The sequence below is a fragment of the Microtus ochrogaster genome, unplaced genomic scaffold (genome assembly GCF_000317375.1).
Source record: "Microtus ochrogaster isolate Prairie Vole_2 unplaced genomic scaffold, MicOch1.0 UNK51, whole genome shotgun sequence".
In the NCBI taxonomy this organism is placed as follows: Eukaryota; Metazoa; Chordata; class Mammalia; order Rodentia; family Cricetidae; genus Microtus; species Microtus ochrogaster.
Window position 1 is genome coordinate 257,304 of NW_004949149.1, and position 13,775 is coordinate 271,078.

General features: G+C 42.6%; 1 protein-coding gene across 1 annotated transcript in view; it reads right to left on the minus strand.

Annotated features, from left to right (window-relative positions):
- Window positions 1-13,271, minus strand: part of Usp38 (ubiquitin specific peptidase 38) — a 31,745-nt gene extending 18,474 nt beyond the window's left edge. Inside the window, exons 1-4 of the mRNA XM_005369541.2 lie at window positions 12,124-13,271; window positions 10,598-10,733; window positions 4,525-4,654; window positions 2,091-2,192 (exon numbers count right to left, since the gene is read on the minus strand). Coding sequence (XP_005369598.1) covers window positions 2,091-2,192; window positions 4,525-4,654; window positions 10,598-10,733; window positions 12,124-12,805 — 1,050 coding nt within the window. The 5' untranslated portion in view covers window positions 12,806-13,271. The remainder of the gene's footprint in view (window positions 1-2,090; window positions 2,193-4,524; window positions 4,655-10,597; window positions 10,734-12,123) is intronic.
- Window positions 13,272-13,775: the final 504 nt, after the last annotated feature.

A 13,775-nucleotide genomic window follows, 5' to 3' on the forward strand; every position in this document is an offset into this window, starting at 1 on the left:
GATGGAATCTCAGAGTTGTTTCGATTTGCATTTCTTTGATGACTAAGGGTGTTGAACATTTCCTAGGGACTCCAGCATCTTAAAGGAGTGCTCTATCACTGAGAATATCCCTAGCCCTCACCTCTGCATTTCTAAACACAACTCAGTGATAAGTCTGTAAAAATCTGTTACTTTCTTGCTAAATTAGTCTAAAATCCAAAATTACTTTAAAGTATTTCTTTATAGGTGAAGAGAGAAAGATGAAAGCTAAGAATTAAAAAAAAAATGAATTTCATAGTTTCAATTCTTCCAAAGCTCTTCTAGTGCAGATTTGGTCTTTAAAACCAGGTTACAGTTTTGTGTCCTATGACCTCCTAAATGGTCACTTGTCACCTGCGTGGAAATAAGACAGTCCTTCACACCAACACAGACTGCCACACAAATAGTTGTAAGCCACCATGTGGTTGCTGGGAATTGAACTCAGGACCTCTGGAAGAGCAGGCGGTGCTCTAAACCACTGAGCCATCTCTCCAGCCCTATGCTTGAATTTCTAAACACAAAATGTAATGCATGACTGATGATGCTCATCCCAGGCTACCGCTCACACTCACCCACACACAAATCCTTCACTGAATCATGTGGAGTCACTGCTAATTTAACTACCACACACTTCACTACTAGATCGCCAAGATGTTTGTAGTTGAACTTTGTAGAGTACTTACACAGTATTGTTTCGATTTTCAGGCTTTACTAAGTCAGATCAAAAAATTTCGATTTCAAATCTAGATATTTCTTAAATAGGATGATTTAAAACTAGTTTAATTCAAAAGCTAAAATTTCAAAGTCAAAAATTTGTTATTTTAACTCACTTTTTTCAGAAATGGGAGAGAAAAAAAAATACAAAAGGTAAGGAAGTACTTTTTTTTTTTTTTAAACAAATTGCAAGGAAAAGAATAGGGCCGAGTGGTGGTGGCATACAACCTGTAACTCCTAGTACTAGGGAGCCGGTGGATCTCTGTGAGTTTGAACTAGGACAGCCAAGGTTGTTAAACAGAGAAACTGTGTCTCAAAACAACAACAATAAAAAAAAAATAGGTTTATAGCAGGGCCTAAGTGATCACCTAGAGATTAAGGAATGGCATCAATGTAGAAGGCAATGTGCAATAGTTCATTTCCCAGAACTTCGAAAAGAACCCTTTTCTCAGAGGGCCTGCACATGAAGACAAAGACAGATGTTTTCTCTGCTGAAGCATTTTGTTTATATGCCTACTAAAGTAGCTCAAAATTGAGACTCATCTGATAAACAAAGAGTCTTATGGTTTCACCATCAATTTCACTACAATGAGAACAGAAACTACAGAAAGCACTCATCCAGAATATCAAATGAAATGAGTTATTGCCACGGTTTCCTTAAAACAAAGCTTGTGGGTTTCCCCCAAAGGAAGAGGCCCTGGGCAGCCTGTGTGAGCCGGCAGTACTGCGGTTCCTTAGCTGAACACAGCCAGGAGGAATGAAGTCTGCATTTCTGCATGACTTCTCTGACTTGTCAGGGTACATTAGGGTCCCTAAGGTGGTGCATGCTGCTGCTGAGTTTCTACTCTTGTAAAACATGAGCAGACCTTGGAGAATGCAGATAACCACCTGAAAGTCTCCTGAAGCGGACAGATTCCCAAAACATGTTGTCACTCCTCGTCTGCAGTAACTGACAGCTGCAATCAGATCAAAACCAGCAAGCAGCTGCTTCCGGGTGGCAGGCACAATTGTGACTACTGTTAAAGACGGCGTTAGTGGACGGAGGACTCAACTCTTTTCGTGCTTTCCAGTGCCACCACCAGCACTGATGCCACACCGATTCTGCACTGTTGATGTGTAAAGGCCCCTGCATTGATAGCTCCCTGTGCAGCAGCAACTTCCAGTTGCGGGTGATGGCTCTGAGTGGGCCAGTTTTGGTGAAGCACAAAACTTTGTAAAAATATACTCTTTGCCAGAATATTCTACAAACTCAATTTGTTAAAAATTTATAGTTACATGAAATACTATAAAGCTAACCTACAGTCTTTCCATTATAATGTGAGTTTGACAAGTATTTAGAGAGCTTGTATCATACTTACCAAATGGAATGCCTCTGGAGAATGCTGAAAACTAAGCAGCATATGAGAGAGAACCGCAAGAGCACCAGGTCTCACAAGAGGAAACCAAAGTCGATTAAAAACCTGCAGAATGAGAGAGTATTCTCAGAGTTCACAGGAAAAGCACTAGCCTTCCCTTGCTGACAGTCATGTATGTGAGTCTCCCTCTTCCTTTAAAGCTCTATCCTAACACATTATTAGACTTTGCGGGAGAGAAAGGAAGTATAATAGGACTGAAGTCAAAGAGAATGTAACGATCTAAACAATTCTCAAAACTCCCCCATTAAGTGAAAATATGTCCAGATATGTCAATAAGCATATTTACTATGGAGTCACCATTCAGCTTACTCCATCAATATTACTGAATAGCTATGATTGTTTGGCACTGTTCCAGGTACTGTAGGTCATATATGAGTTATAGTTAGAGGAAATTTACTAGATAACAAAAAGTAATAAGCATAGATACATGCTAAAAATACGAAGTAGAACACAGTGACCAGGAAACATTGGGTAGCAAAGGAGCTTATCATTTTATAGAGGTTAAAAATGCCCCAGGAAAAAGGCAACATCTGAGTGGAAACTGAAGGGACATCAGCTTCATACACTTAGGACAAGAACATTTATAAACAAGGGCAGACAGTACTGCAAAGGCCCTAGGTTCTCCAGACTGGTGTGTCAGACCACAGAGGACAATGTCACTGGAAGTGAGAAATGGGATAAGAAAGGACAGCAAATGGAGCTCTTATGCAACATTTATAAGGAACCAAAAGCAGGAGCAAGGAAGTTACTGAAATCAGTGCTACAAGAGATGATGGCAACTTTGGACCAAGGTATAACAGTGATGTAATTGGCTAAAATTGGTAGTAGGATTCCGGGTTATTATTTAAAGGCAGTTAGAATTTGTAGGACAGTGGTTGAGTCAATAAAGAGAGGTAAGGGTTGCATCAAAGACTAGGGCCTAAGGGAGGGGAGCTTTGTGAGATAGCTATCTACGAAGAGGCAGAGGACCAGTTTGGGAGGAAAAATCAGAAGACTGTGGATAAGGTGAGTTTAATATTTCTGAGTATAGATAGATAGGCTACTCACTTCTTGAGTTAGTTAACACCTATGTCTTTGGAATATAGTTTAGCTTTCTCTTGCTGCAATAAAAACCTTTATGGGGAAAAAAAAACAACCTCACTTCAAAACACCCCCTCCCCGCAAAAAGAGAAAAGAAGAAAATAAAGAGAAAGATCTGAGTGTAGATAACCAAATAAATGTGTGGTGGTTTGGATGAGAATGGCACCAAAGGCTTAGTCACCAGGGGGTGAAACTGCTTGAGAAGGATTAAGAAAATTAAGAAGTGTGGTCTTGCTGGAGGAAGAATGTTACTGGGGGTGGGCGCTGAGGTTTCAAAGCCCATGCCAGGCCCAGTGTTTTTCCCTTTCTCCTTCTCTCTCTCTGCCTGCAGATCAGGATATTAAGCTCTCAGCTACTGCTCCAGAGCCATGCTTGTTTGCTTCCCACCTTGATGACCATGAACTAACCCTCTGAAACTGTAAGCAAGCCTCACTTAAGTGCTTTCATTTATACGAGTTTTTCTTAGTGGTGTCTCTTCATAGCAACAGAACAGTAGCTAAGACAAAATGGATATGGAATTCAAGGGCAAACAAATGAAATATAAATCTGTCAGTCATAAAGTTGGACACTTTATTCAAAGCCATAGAGCACTCATGATTACTGCATGGTGCAGAACACTTAAGCATGAATTAAGAGAGAAAGTGGGCCAAAGAAAGTTAGGAGACTGATACCCCAGCAAAAGACAAGAGACAAGAGAGCACAGTGTCCTGGGAATTAAGTAAAGAAAGTGTTTTAATGAGGGAGTGATTTGGCTCAGGATGTGGATCGGATGGAAGTTGCTTAACTTTGATCCCTAGCACCTTGGAAAAACCAAAACCCCAAACAAAAAATGTGGTGATCAATTGTGTCTTGGGTTTAGCAAAACATGAAGTAGAATCTTAGAGGGCAGTTAGGTAGAGCACAGTGCTAGAAGTTTGATGATTTGGATTTAAGAGTTCATGGGAGCAGAGCATGGTGCTAAATTCCTATAACCTTTCTATGTGTGTGGCTACAGCAGGAGGATTGTGAGTTGGATGTCAGTCTGACCTCTGTAGTGAGACAGTCTCAGAGAAGCAGAAGATAAAAACACCACCATAATCATTAACAACAACAAACAACAACCCGGAAAAGCAAACAAAAAAGGGCTAGTAGGTGGATTGTTTTCACATTAAAAGTTTGAACAGAGCAAACTAATTTCAACTGACTATTTCCTACATGGCAATGGCTTTTGCCCCCTAAAACCTATTTAAAACAAACCCAAACTAGGAACACGCTCGGAAGTCTATGCATTCCGATGGGCTGATCCACTTCGACTTACCAGTTCTATTTTCAGCAAAGTAACGTCTATTAAAATAGTAAACTTCTGAACAGCTGCCAGTCCTTTCAGGAGAGCAATTACCCAGGTATCCACATGCTGAGCCAACGGCCAAGATAGCCAGTCAATCATTCTAAAAAGTGAAGGAAGACATAATTATCAGTACTTCAAATATTTTCAACATCATTCAGGAATAGCAAGAGTTACAACTGGCCGGGCATGCCTTTAATCCCAGCACTCGGGAGGCAGAGGCAGGCGGATCTCTGTGAGTTCGAGACCAGCCTGGTCTACAAGAGCTAGTTCCAGGACAGGCTCCAAAACCACAGAGAAACCCTGTCTCGAAAAACCAAAAAAAAAAAAAAAAAAAAGTTACAACTGTGGCCTGTCTTCAAGCACTTTCCAGTCTTGTAAGCTGACAGTTTCTTTATTCAATGTATTTCCATATGAAAGACTTTATTATAAATGACCATTTCTCATAACTGTCAAGTTTATATTTATATATCTATATATCACTCGTTCAACAGTAACTGTTATCTGTTATAAGGACTTTAAAATCAGACATCTGAACTAAGATGCATGAATATCAACTAAGATTTTGCTTCTTGCTAAGTAGTGTAATGTGAAACATACCATTAAAGCGCCTACATTCTGAATCATGGTGCAAGTGTCTCTACCTCTTTCAAAATTCTACACACAATGACAACAAGGAGAACCGCTAATCATAAAAAACACTGTGTAAATATTCTAATGACCTGATTTTCTATTATTGCCTATTTCCTTATATCAAGTCAGTTCAACAGGAAAAAGATGAAGTAATGAGGCCTTTTTTCTAAAGCTAGATATACAGCACACTAAAGACTAGTTCAACTCTTTGGAAAGCAGCCAGGCTATGTAATTGATATAACTGATGAAGTAATCTATTTAGATGGATTAGATACTAATAAAGAGTAAAAAAAAAACTTTACAGGTTTCTAGAATCAAAATAACTGGTTTAAAAATCTCAATTCACAATTTATTAGTTGACAGAATCTAAACACCTTATTTTCTCTTCCTTAGTTTCTTATCTCTAGGTTATAAATATGCTTATTTACAGGGCTGTTCTGAAGATTAAATGAATGAATAACACTGGAAACACTCATCATGAATGTAACCCTCCACCAAATATTAACCCAGGGAGCAATTATCATCTTTTTAAAAAGTTTACTTATTATTGCTGGTGAGTGTGGTATCATGTATATGTCTATGCATGCCTTGACAGACACAAGGAGAACAAAGCATGGGTTCTGAGGAATGAACTGAGGTTGTCAGACTTGCGCAGCAAGTACGTTTATCCCACTGAGTCATCCTGTTTGTCCAGCAATAAACACCTTGATTGTACAAAATGTCAGACACAAATACTGAGGATATAGGCTGTGATCAAAAGAACACTACCATGTTAAAAGCACTGACATGGGCATTATATAACTATCTTAAGACTGGAATATCATCATCAGTCTTTTTCTTTTGGCTTTCAAGACAGGGTCTCATTCTGTTGCCCTGGCTGGTCTTAAACTTGTGGAAATTCTCTTGTCTCAGGGTCCAAGTGAAGGGTTTATAGTAGTGCACAACAACGTTGTTTTGTTTTTCAGATGTAAATGTTCTAAAAAGTATTGACGTGTGGATCCCAAATACAAGGCATACTAACTGCCTGTTACATGGGAGCCCTCCATTCCTAACATACATTTTCCTTTTCTTCTTTTTCTGGCTGCTCACAACAATAACTGCCACAAGTCATTGAAGTAGTTGCTAACAGCTACTCTATCATCTACCTATTGCAGGGTTGTTTTTACAAAAATCTGTAGTCATTATACAAAGAATAAGAAAGAGGCATATGTGCATTTCTTTCAAGTATATACAGGCTCGGGGAGAGTACATGGTTGGGCTGGCAGTGTGCTTGTTGGTTGACCATGCACAAAGCCTCGGGTTTGATCATCAGCACTTCATAGTGGCATGTGTCTATAAATCCCAGCACTTGAGGAGAATCAAGCTGATCTTTAGTCATGACTATCAATTCACGGAGGGATGGGGTGCAGTAAAACCAAGTAGGGTGTGGTGGCACACACCTTTAATTCTAGCACTTGGGAGGTAGAGGCAAGCAGAGCTCTGTAAGTTAGAGATCAGAAAACGATACATAACAAGACTCATCTTTTAAAAAAAAAAAGCAAAATAAAAAGTAAGACTTATAGGAGTCTACTCTTGCTGGGAACAAGTCATAGCGGTCAAGCACTTGCCTAGTATGTGCAAGACCTTGGGCTTTATCTACAGTATTGCAGCCCTCACTCCCAAATGTATAATAACATATCTCCAGCATTGTTTATGACATGGCAAAATTGCAAAAGCCATAAATGGCCACCCACAAGGTAAAAAATAAAATCAATATAAATACAATAAATAATAAATATAAATACACTGTAGTACTGACAATGTAGAATACTGTGGAAGAATTTTAGTACTGAGGAAGTTCTGCACAAAGCTATCCACAGCAATCTAAAATGGAAAACTATGAGCAGGGCATGGTGGCTCATCTGTAATCTCAGCACTTAAGAGCCTAAGGCAGAAAGACTGCCATAAGTTTGAGGACAGCCTGGACCATACAGTGAGCAAGCTTGGGCTAGACCAGGGTCTCAACCTGTTCCCCTCACCCCCCAAATAAAATATCTGACATATTGTTAAATAATGGCAGTAAGTTAAAAACGACGAGTCATTTTTGTGTAAGTGGAAATAATGCACATGAAAATAAGGTAGGTGCGCACCTGTCTTTGGCTCTGTGGATGGCGGCACTGTCAGTGCAGAACATGTGCACAGGAGACCAGAACCCTCATCTCAGTCTAAGGAGAGGATTGACTCGAAGGAGAAGGAGTAACAGCCACTTGATAGTAGCTCTTTATTATTGTTAATCACTTATTTAATCGGCCTTTTCCTGGAGTCCTCTTCTAGTTTCTCATCTTATAATCATCCCCACTGCCTCTTTCTCAGGCTCCTTCTAACTGGATGAGTGCTCTGATGAAGATACTAAATGTGAGTGCTCCTGCACCTCCCACCATGCAAGAACAAGTGGAAGGATCCATGGTCTTGATCTCAGAATTTCCACCCATCAGGACTGCAAGAAGTATATTTCTGTTGTTTATAAATTACCCAGTCTGAGGTATTTTTTTTAATAGTAGTCTAAACAGATTAAGACAGAAGTCACTCATGGACCAAGCAGTGTTAGCGATGTCTGCACTATACTCTGGAATATAAAGTGCAATTTTGGGGTTGTACTTTAATTTTAACTGTGGCAGTCCTTTGTATTTTGGCCTCTCTCCTCCAGTGATTGTGTGGTTTACATCTAGTACTTTGGATTCTATTGTTTATAGTAAGGGCATTTATTCCTATAGCTCAGAGAAATACATGCAGCTTTAAAACTGTAACATTAAAACAGGCAATATGATGAAAAGCAACAGAATAAAGTTAATTATAAATTATGGAATATAAAACCAACTTTCACTTTTACAAGGCAGCTTGAGGACTGCATCCAGCTTTCAGTCTTACCTGGCCCAAAGCTTTATTAATAGGAAATTTTACACAGACAATTTGACCTCAGGCTTCTTTTGAAAATTCTGATAAGGCAAGACCAGATTCAAGTTTCTCTGTATCGACAGACACCTGGAGCTGAAGCCTATCTTTCTCTCTCAGAAGTTATTTATGCACCCCAGTCCCCATTGTTTCACTGACTCCTGGCCTGTTTCACACGTGAATGTTATTCATGGTCTTGAAATATATTTACATTTGACCAACTATAAGACTAAGACTACAGGCCGGGCGTTGGTGGCGCATGCCTTTAATCCCAGCACTCTGGAGGCAGAGGCAGGCGGATCTCTGTGAGTTCGAGACCAGCCTGGTCTACAGAGCTAGTTCCAGGACAGGATCCAAAGCCACAGAGAAACCCTGTCTCGAAAAAAAAAAAAAAAAAAAAAAAAAAAAGACTAAGACTACTGTAACAAAACGGGTTTGATTTCCACAAACGGTAGACACAGAGGTCAAAGGACTTAGTGATATTAATCAAAGAGAGTAAGAAAAGAACGGAGTTACACTTGCTTCTAGATTTGTGATCTGAGACATTAGAAGCACAAGTTACAGGTTAATTGGTTCCACAAATTAAAGAGCACAAAGAAGAAGCTAGGTGCATCTGTGTTGTAGAGAGCATAGCACTTTCTGTGTGCTCAACATAAAAAACCTCAGTTCATGTAACTGTAACAACAGAGACAGAAGCCACTGTAATCCTCACCTCCTGTCTGAACAGGCTAAGACAGGAAAACTCAAGAAACAAAATTGAGCAGCTAAGAACCAGAAGGCTAAAGCTCAATTAGAGAACAACACTGTCCCTGACACAGGCACACAAGAGCTGGAACAAGCACCACAGATGGGTAGTACTTCACAGAGAAGAATGAGCAGATTAGAGGACAAGGCAGGGACTTCCTGACTTATGACAGGTTCTGGAGACTTTTGCAAATGGGAAATACTGTAAGAAGTAAAGCCTTAAAAACAACATACCAAACATCCTGACTTAGCAACACAGTCCAATGTAGTGTACTGGGTGCTTACCCTGCTTGAGTGGCTGACTCGGAGCTGTGGCTCGCTTTGTCTATTAGCATTTCAAAAAAAGTATCATACTTTATACTCTAGCCCAGGAAAGAGAAATTCAAAATTCAAAGCATGGCTTCTACTGAATGCTTGTTTTGGCACCATCAGAAAGTTGAGAAATCATAAACTGAGCCAACCTAAGTTAGATGCTGTCTGTGCTGGTATGTCCCTCTAATACCCAAGGCCTTGCTTCCTTTTTTACTTTAGTGCACAGTCACCTCAATGAACCCTTCCTTAGCCATCGTACTGAAAACTGCAAAGCACTTACTTACAGCCTACCTCTTATTGTCTACCTTTCCCGATAAATACTTATTATCATTTGACATACTAAATTATTTACTAAATGTCCAAAGATAAAATTTAAACCCCAAACAAAATCAACTTATTTAGCAGTAGGGCAAAAAAGCCAGGCCTGTCTAACTTGCGCACCCATTACTACACGTTTTTACATTTTTAAAATCAGGATGCATGCTGGAATCATGAAGTATTACTACATTACTGTTGGTCTGTCTGACTATAAAGGAAGCTCATCAAAGTATTTATATTGACCAATTTGCTCAGGGTATTTTGGGCACTGTCTGACACCTGCTAAGGTGAGTCACTTTAAATGAATGCCTGCATAAAAGCATAAAGTGCTGCAAAGGGCAAATCAGTTTATATCTAGACATGGGAGACAAGACTGCACATCATTTAGGATAAGAAGAAAAATGTGTTATCAGAAACACCCGACAATCAGACTGGCAACAGCTCCCAGAGCAAACAGCAGATGCCCAACAGCTATCACTTTAAAAATGTTAAAAGAAAACAGCTATCAAACCAGAATTCTGGATCTGGCCAAGTTCATTTAATTATGAATAAGGGAGAGAAAACAAACTCCAAAGAAGCAAAGGTAGAGAGGCTGGAGAGATGGTTCAGTGGTTAAGAACACTTGTTGCTCTCGCAGAGGATCTAGGTTCAATTCCTAGCACACACCTACTGGGTTCACAACCATCCATAACCCCAGTTGCGGAAGCTGACCTCCTCGGACATCAAGCATATGGTACACATACATACATGAAGGCAGAACACACTCATAAAATAAAATAAATCCAAAGAGGCAAGGGCGGTTGAAAGAGAAAATAAAATCCCTATCTAGTTAAAAGGAACAAACCCAGAACCAAATAACAGTAACAACCACCACCCTACATGAAAGCCTACATACAGGAAATGATAAGGAATAAAGATTCCAGAAAAACCCAACCAAACAATTTCAGATGAGCTATAAAAAAGATAAGTCATTCAGTTAATTTGGAGAAACTACTAATATATTTCATGATTTCAGTTTTAGAAATTTCCCCAAGTTTTCCACTATTCATACAAAAAGGCAGAATACCGTCTCCTCTCGGTGTTAACATCTGGCACACACACAAAGTACCTGCAGAGAGCCTGGGTCATACTGGCGTCTTTTACATTCGGGTCGGCGATCAGGCTCCGGATGAGGACCGTGATCATCTGCAGAGGAATATGCTGCACAAGGCTGGCCAAGGCGACCGAGGGCTCAAAGGATGCATCTGGTTTTAGTTAGAAAGATAGGTAAATATGGCAAAGAGGCTCAACGTGAACTAGTTCAAGGGAAAAAACAACACGCGCACTTGTAGCAAAGGCGCTCTAAGAAGTTGTTATAACTCTGAATTGAAAGTTAATCACAGAAAATATTTAGCGGTGCACAGCAATAATCACTCATTCGAAAGACAACAATGAATTACAAAAACTACTGCTAACGTTAGTCAATAACCATTGCTAATGGTACTTTTTTTGGTTTAGATACTGTTTTGACATGTAGCAATTAGAAAAAATAATACAACCAGTCATATATCATTCTAATATCTAGGTCAGCGGTTCTAAAATAATTAAGAAATATTATAGTAGTTACTATACTACTCTAAGGGAGACTTACAAATCTTGAAATTAAGGGGAAGGGGCTGACTTTGCTTACATTAAAATGTCAGGATTACGATGATCAGCTTCACTACTACAGCTTAAAGATGTGAAACAGAAATCTAACAACTATGACAAACTACCAGTAAAATTACAGGGAGGGGAAGCTAATGGACCTGGTATGTAATAAGTGTATTACATTGTATGAGCTTTTAAAACTCGACCCTTATTTCTGGTTAAGATAAAGAGGGCAGCTTTACAAGTGCAGTTTGACTGACAGATTTTAAAGCCCCTCCAAGGACAGACACATAGAACTTAGTACTTAGGTTAAGTACAATCCTTTGAACGTTCCAGTTTGTGAGGATGCAGCTGGTTGGTGATAAAGACAAGACAAGCATCCACGTAGGCTGCCAAACGGCCCACGTCATACTTCACACCTATTTCCATGCCACCTGCACCTCCTGTTACATACATGTTATGGAGTGAAAATGACAACACATTAGAAACACTACACAGTAAGCAGGGACAATCCTATAATGGACTGTGCACAACCCATGAGTTTTTAAAAAATGAGAACACTGAAAAACTGAAAACAACTCCAGTAAGATAATAGTTACATACAGTAATAACAATGTGGTGAGCATCATAAGAGACCATTAGTCAGTAATGACTAGACGCTTTCCATAATGGCTGTCAGCCTGGAAGCATTCCGAAACTGGAGCAGAGGCTGCGTAATTAAGCGACTTGCTCAGTGACAAAGGTCTTCCGACTTAGGCTTCTCAACCTTTCGGCTACAGCGTACGATTCTGAACAAGGCAGTGGAGTGGAATAAAGTTTTGGATAAGGCGTTTGGATTTGCTCTCCATCAAGAATGCCTCTTTCTGGAGGATTTCCACAAATAAGAAGGTATGCTTGCTGACCCGCTAGTCCCCCAAAAGAGAATGTTTCCGGGCAGAAAGTGAGGTACACTTGAGACACGGGTCGAATCTCCAAGGCATATTTTCCTGCAATAATGACCCTTACCTGTGGAAGAGATGCTTGCAAAAACTTCTTGCAGAGAAGGTAGCAGCGTGGAGGGCTCGGCCTTCCAGATATTTTGGAGTAAGTTACTCACTTTTGTTACCTGGGAGACATACTCCCGCAGCTCCTTCTCCTGGGTGGACACACACTGGAAGTGCCCTATCGTTCGAACCAGCTGTTGACAGAAGGTAATGGCCAGTTTCCCTTTGGGGACGCACTGCACGAAATCCGTCAGAAGGTCGCTGAGGCGGGCACAGAGCTGCGGCTCCGGCCTCTCACAGACCAGGCGCAGCACCTCCACCTGCAGCAGGCTGAAGAGGTCCAGCACCGACGGGCAGCTCATGATCAGCTTCAGGCCGTTGTGAATGTAGTCCAGGATGGCTACGTCCTTCCTGTCCAGTGAGTGGTAGCCCTGCTGAAGGAGGCCCAGCACGAAGGTCTTGTTGAAGAAGGACTCGAACTCCGGCCGGTGGTACCGCGCGTAGGCCTCCAGCACCTGGTGGCCCACTTGTCGCTGGAAAGGGTCCGGGCCCTCCAGGATGAGACGGGTCGTCAGGTCAAACATGGCCTCGCACTGCGCCCCGTCGAGCCAGTGTTCCGCGGACTCCACCACCTTCCGCACAATCATCCGCTTGAGGGGCAGAGGATGCGAGGAACTCACCAGGCCCTCCAGGATCTTGTCCATCGTCGCCACGCTGCAAGGCCAGGCCCAGGGGAAAAGGAGCTGGCGGCGGCAGCCCCGGGGGGCAGCAAAGCGCCGCGGCGAGGGGGAACTCGGAGCCGAGCAGCAGCAGGTCCGGCCACCGCCAGCGCCGCCTCAGCAGCCTCATTTATCGAGTGCGAGGGCCCATCCGAGCCGGGACGGGAGCGAGCGATTCCGGGGCGCCTGAGGGCTGCCAGTCCCCGCGCTTCGCCTGGGGCGAAGGAGGCCCGAACACCGCAGCCTCACCGGGCCCGCGGGCGCTCTCAGCAGGCGGGACCCCGGGACCCCGGGCTGAGCAGAACGGTGAGGGGCGCCTCGGCGTCCAGGCTCCCGCCGGTGGGCAGAAGGAAGCCGTCCCGGGCTGAGTCAGGTGGCGCTGTTACCGAGAGCACCGCGAGCAGCCAGGGAGAGGAGCCGGAGGCGGCTGACACCCTTGACCCGGAAGCAGAAATACCGGCAAACAGGAAGTGAAGCTAAGAGGTACCCCAGCTAGGTCCGCCCTCGCCCCACCCACTTTCTTCCGATCTTTTCTCTTCACCTACGTTCGACCCTCTTCTTTCTAGCCCCGCCCTTTCCCCCGCCTCTTGCCCCCATCTAGCTCCTCCCCTCCCCTCCAGGCCGGGCCTCCTTCCCTGACGCGCAGGCGCCGCGGTGCCGAGTAAATCACGCGGTCGCTTTCGCATCACTGGAGGAGGGCGACGTCTTAGGCGGGGCCTTGGAAGAGCCGCTCCGGGAGTCCAGGGCGGCTGTCTCTTCTCCAGCTTCTTGTCGCCTTACTTCGGCTCTGTCAGTGTTGCTGCTTAGGGACCCAGGGACCCAGAGACCGCTGATCACCCCCGGATGGGGAGTCTCTGTTAGGCCGCTGGCGACTGCCCGGAGAGAAGCGCTTCCCCCGGAGGGGCCCGGATGCGCTTTTTTTTTTTGTTTTGTTTGTTTGTTTTGTTTTTTTTTT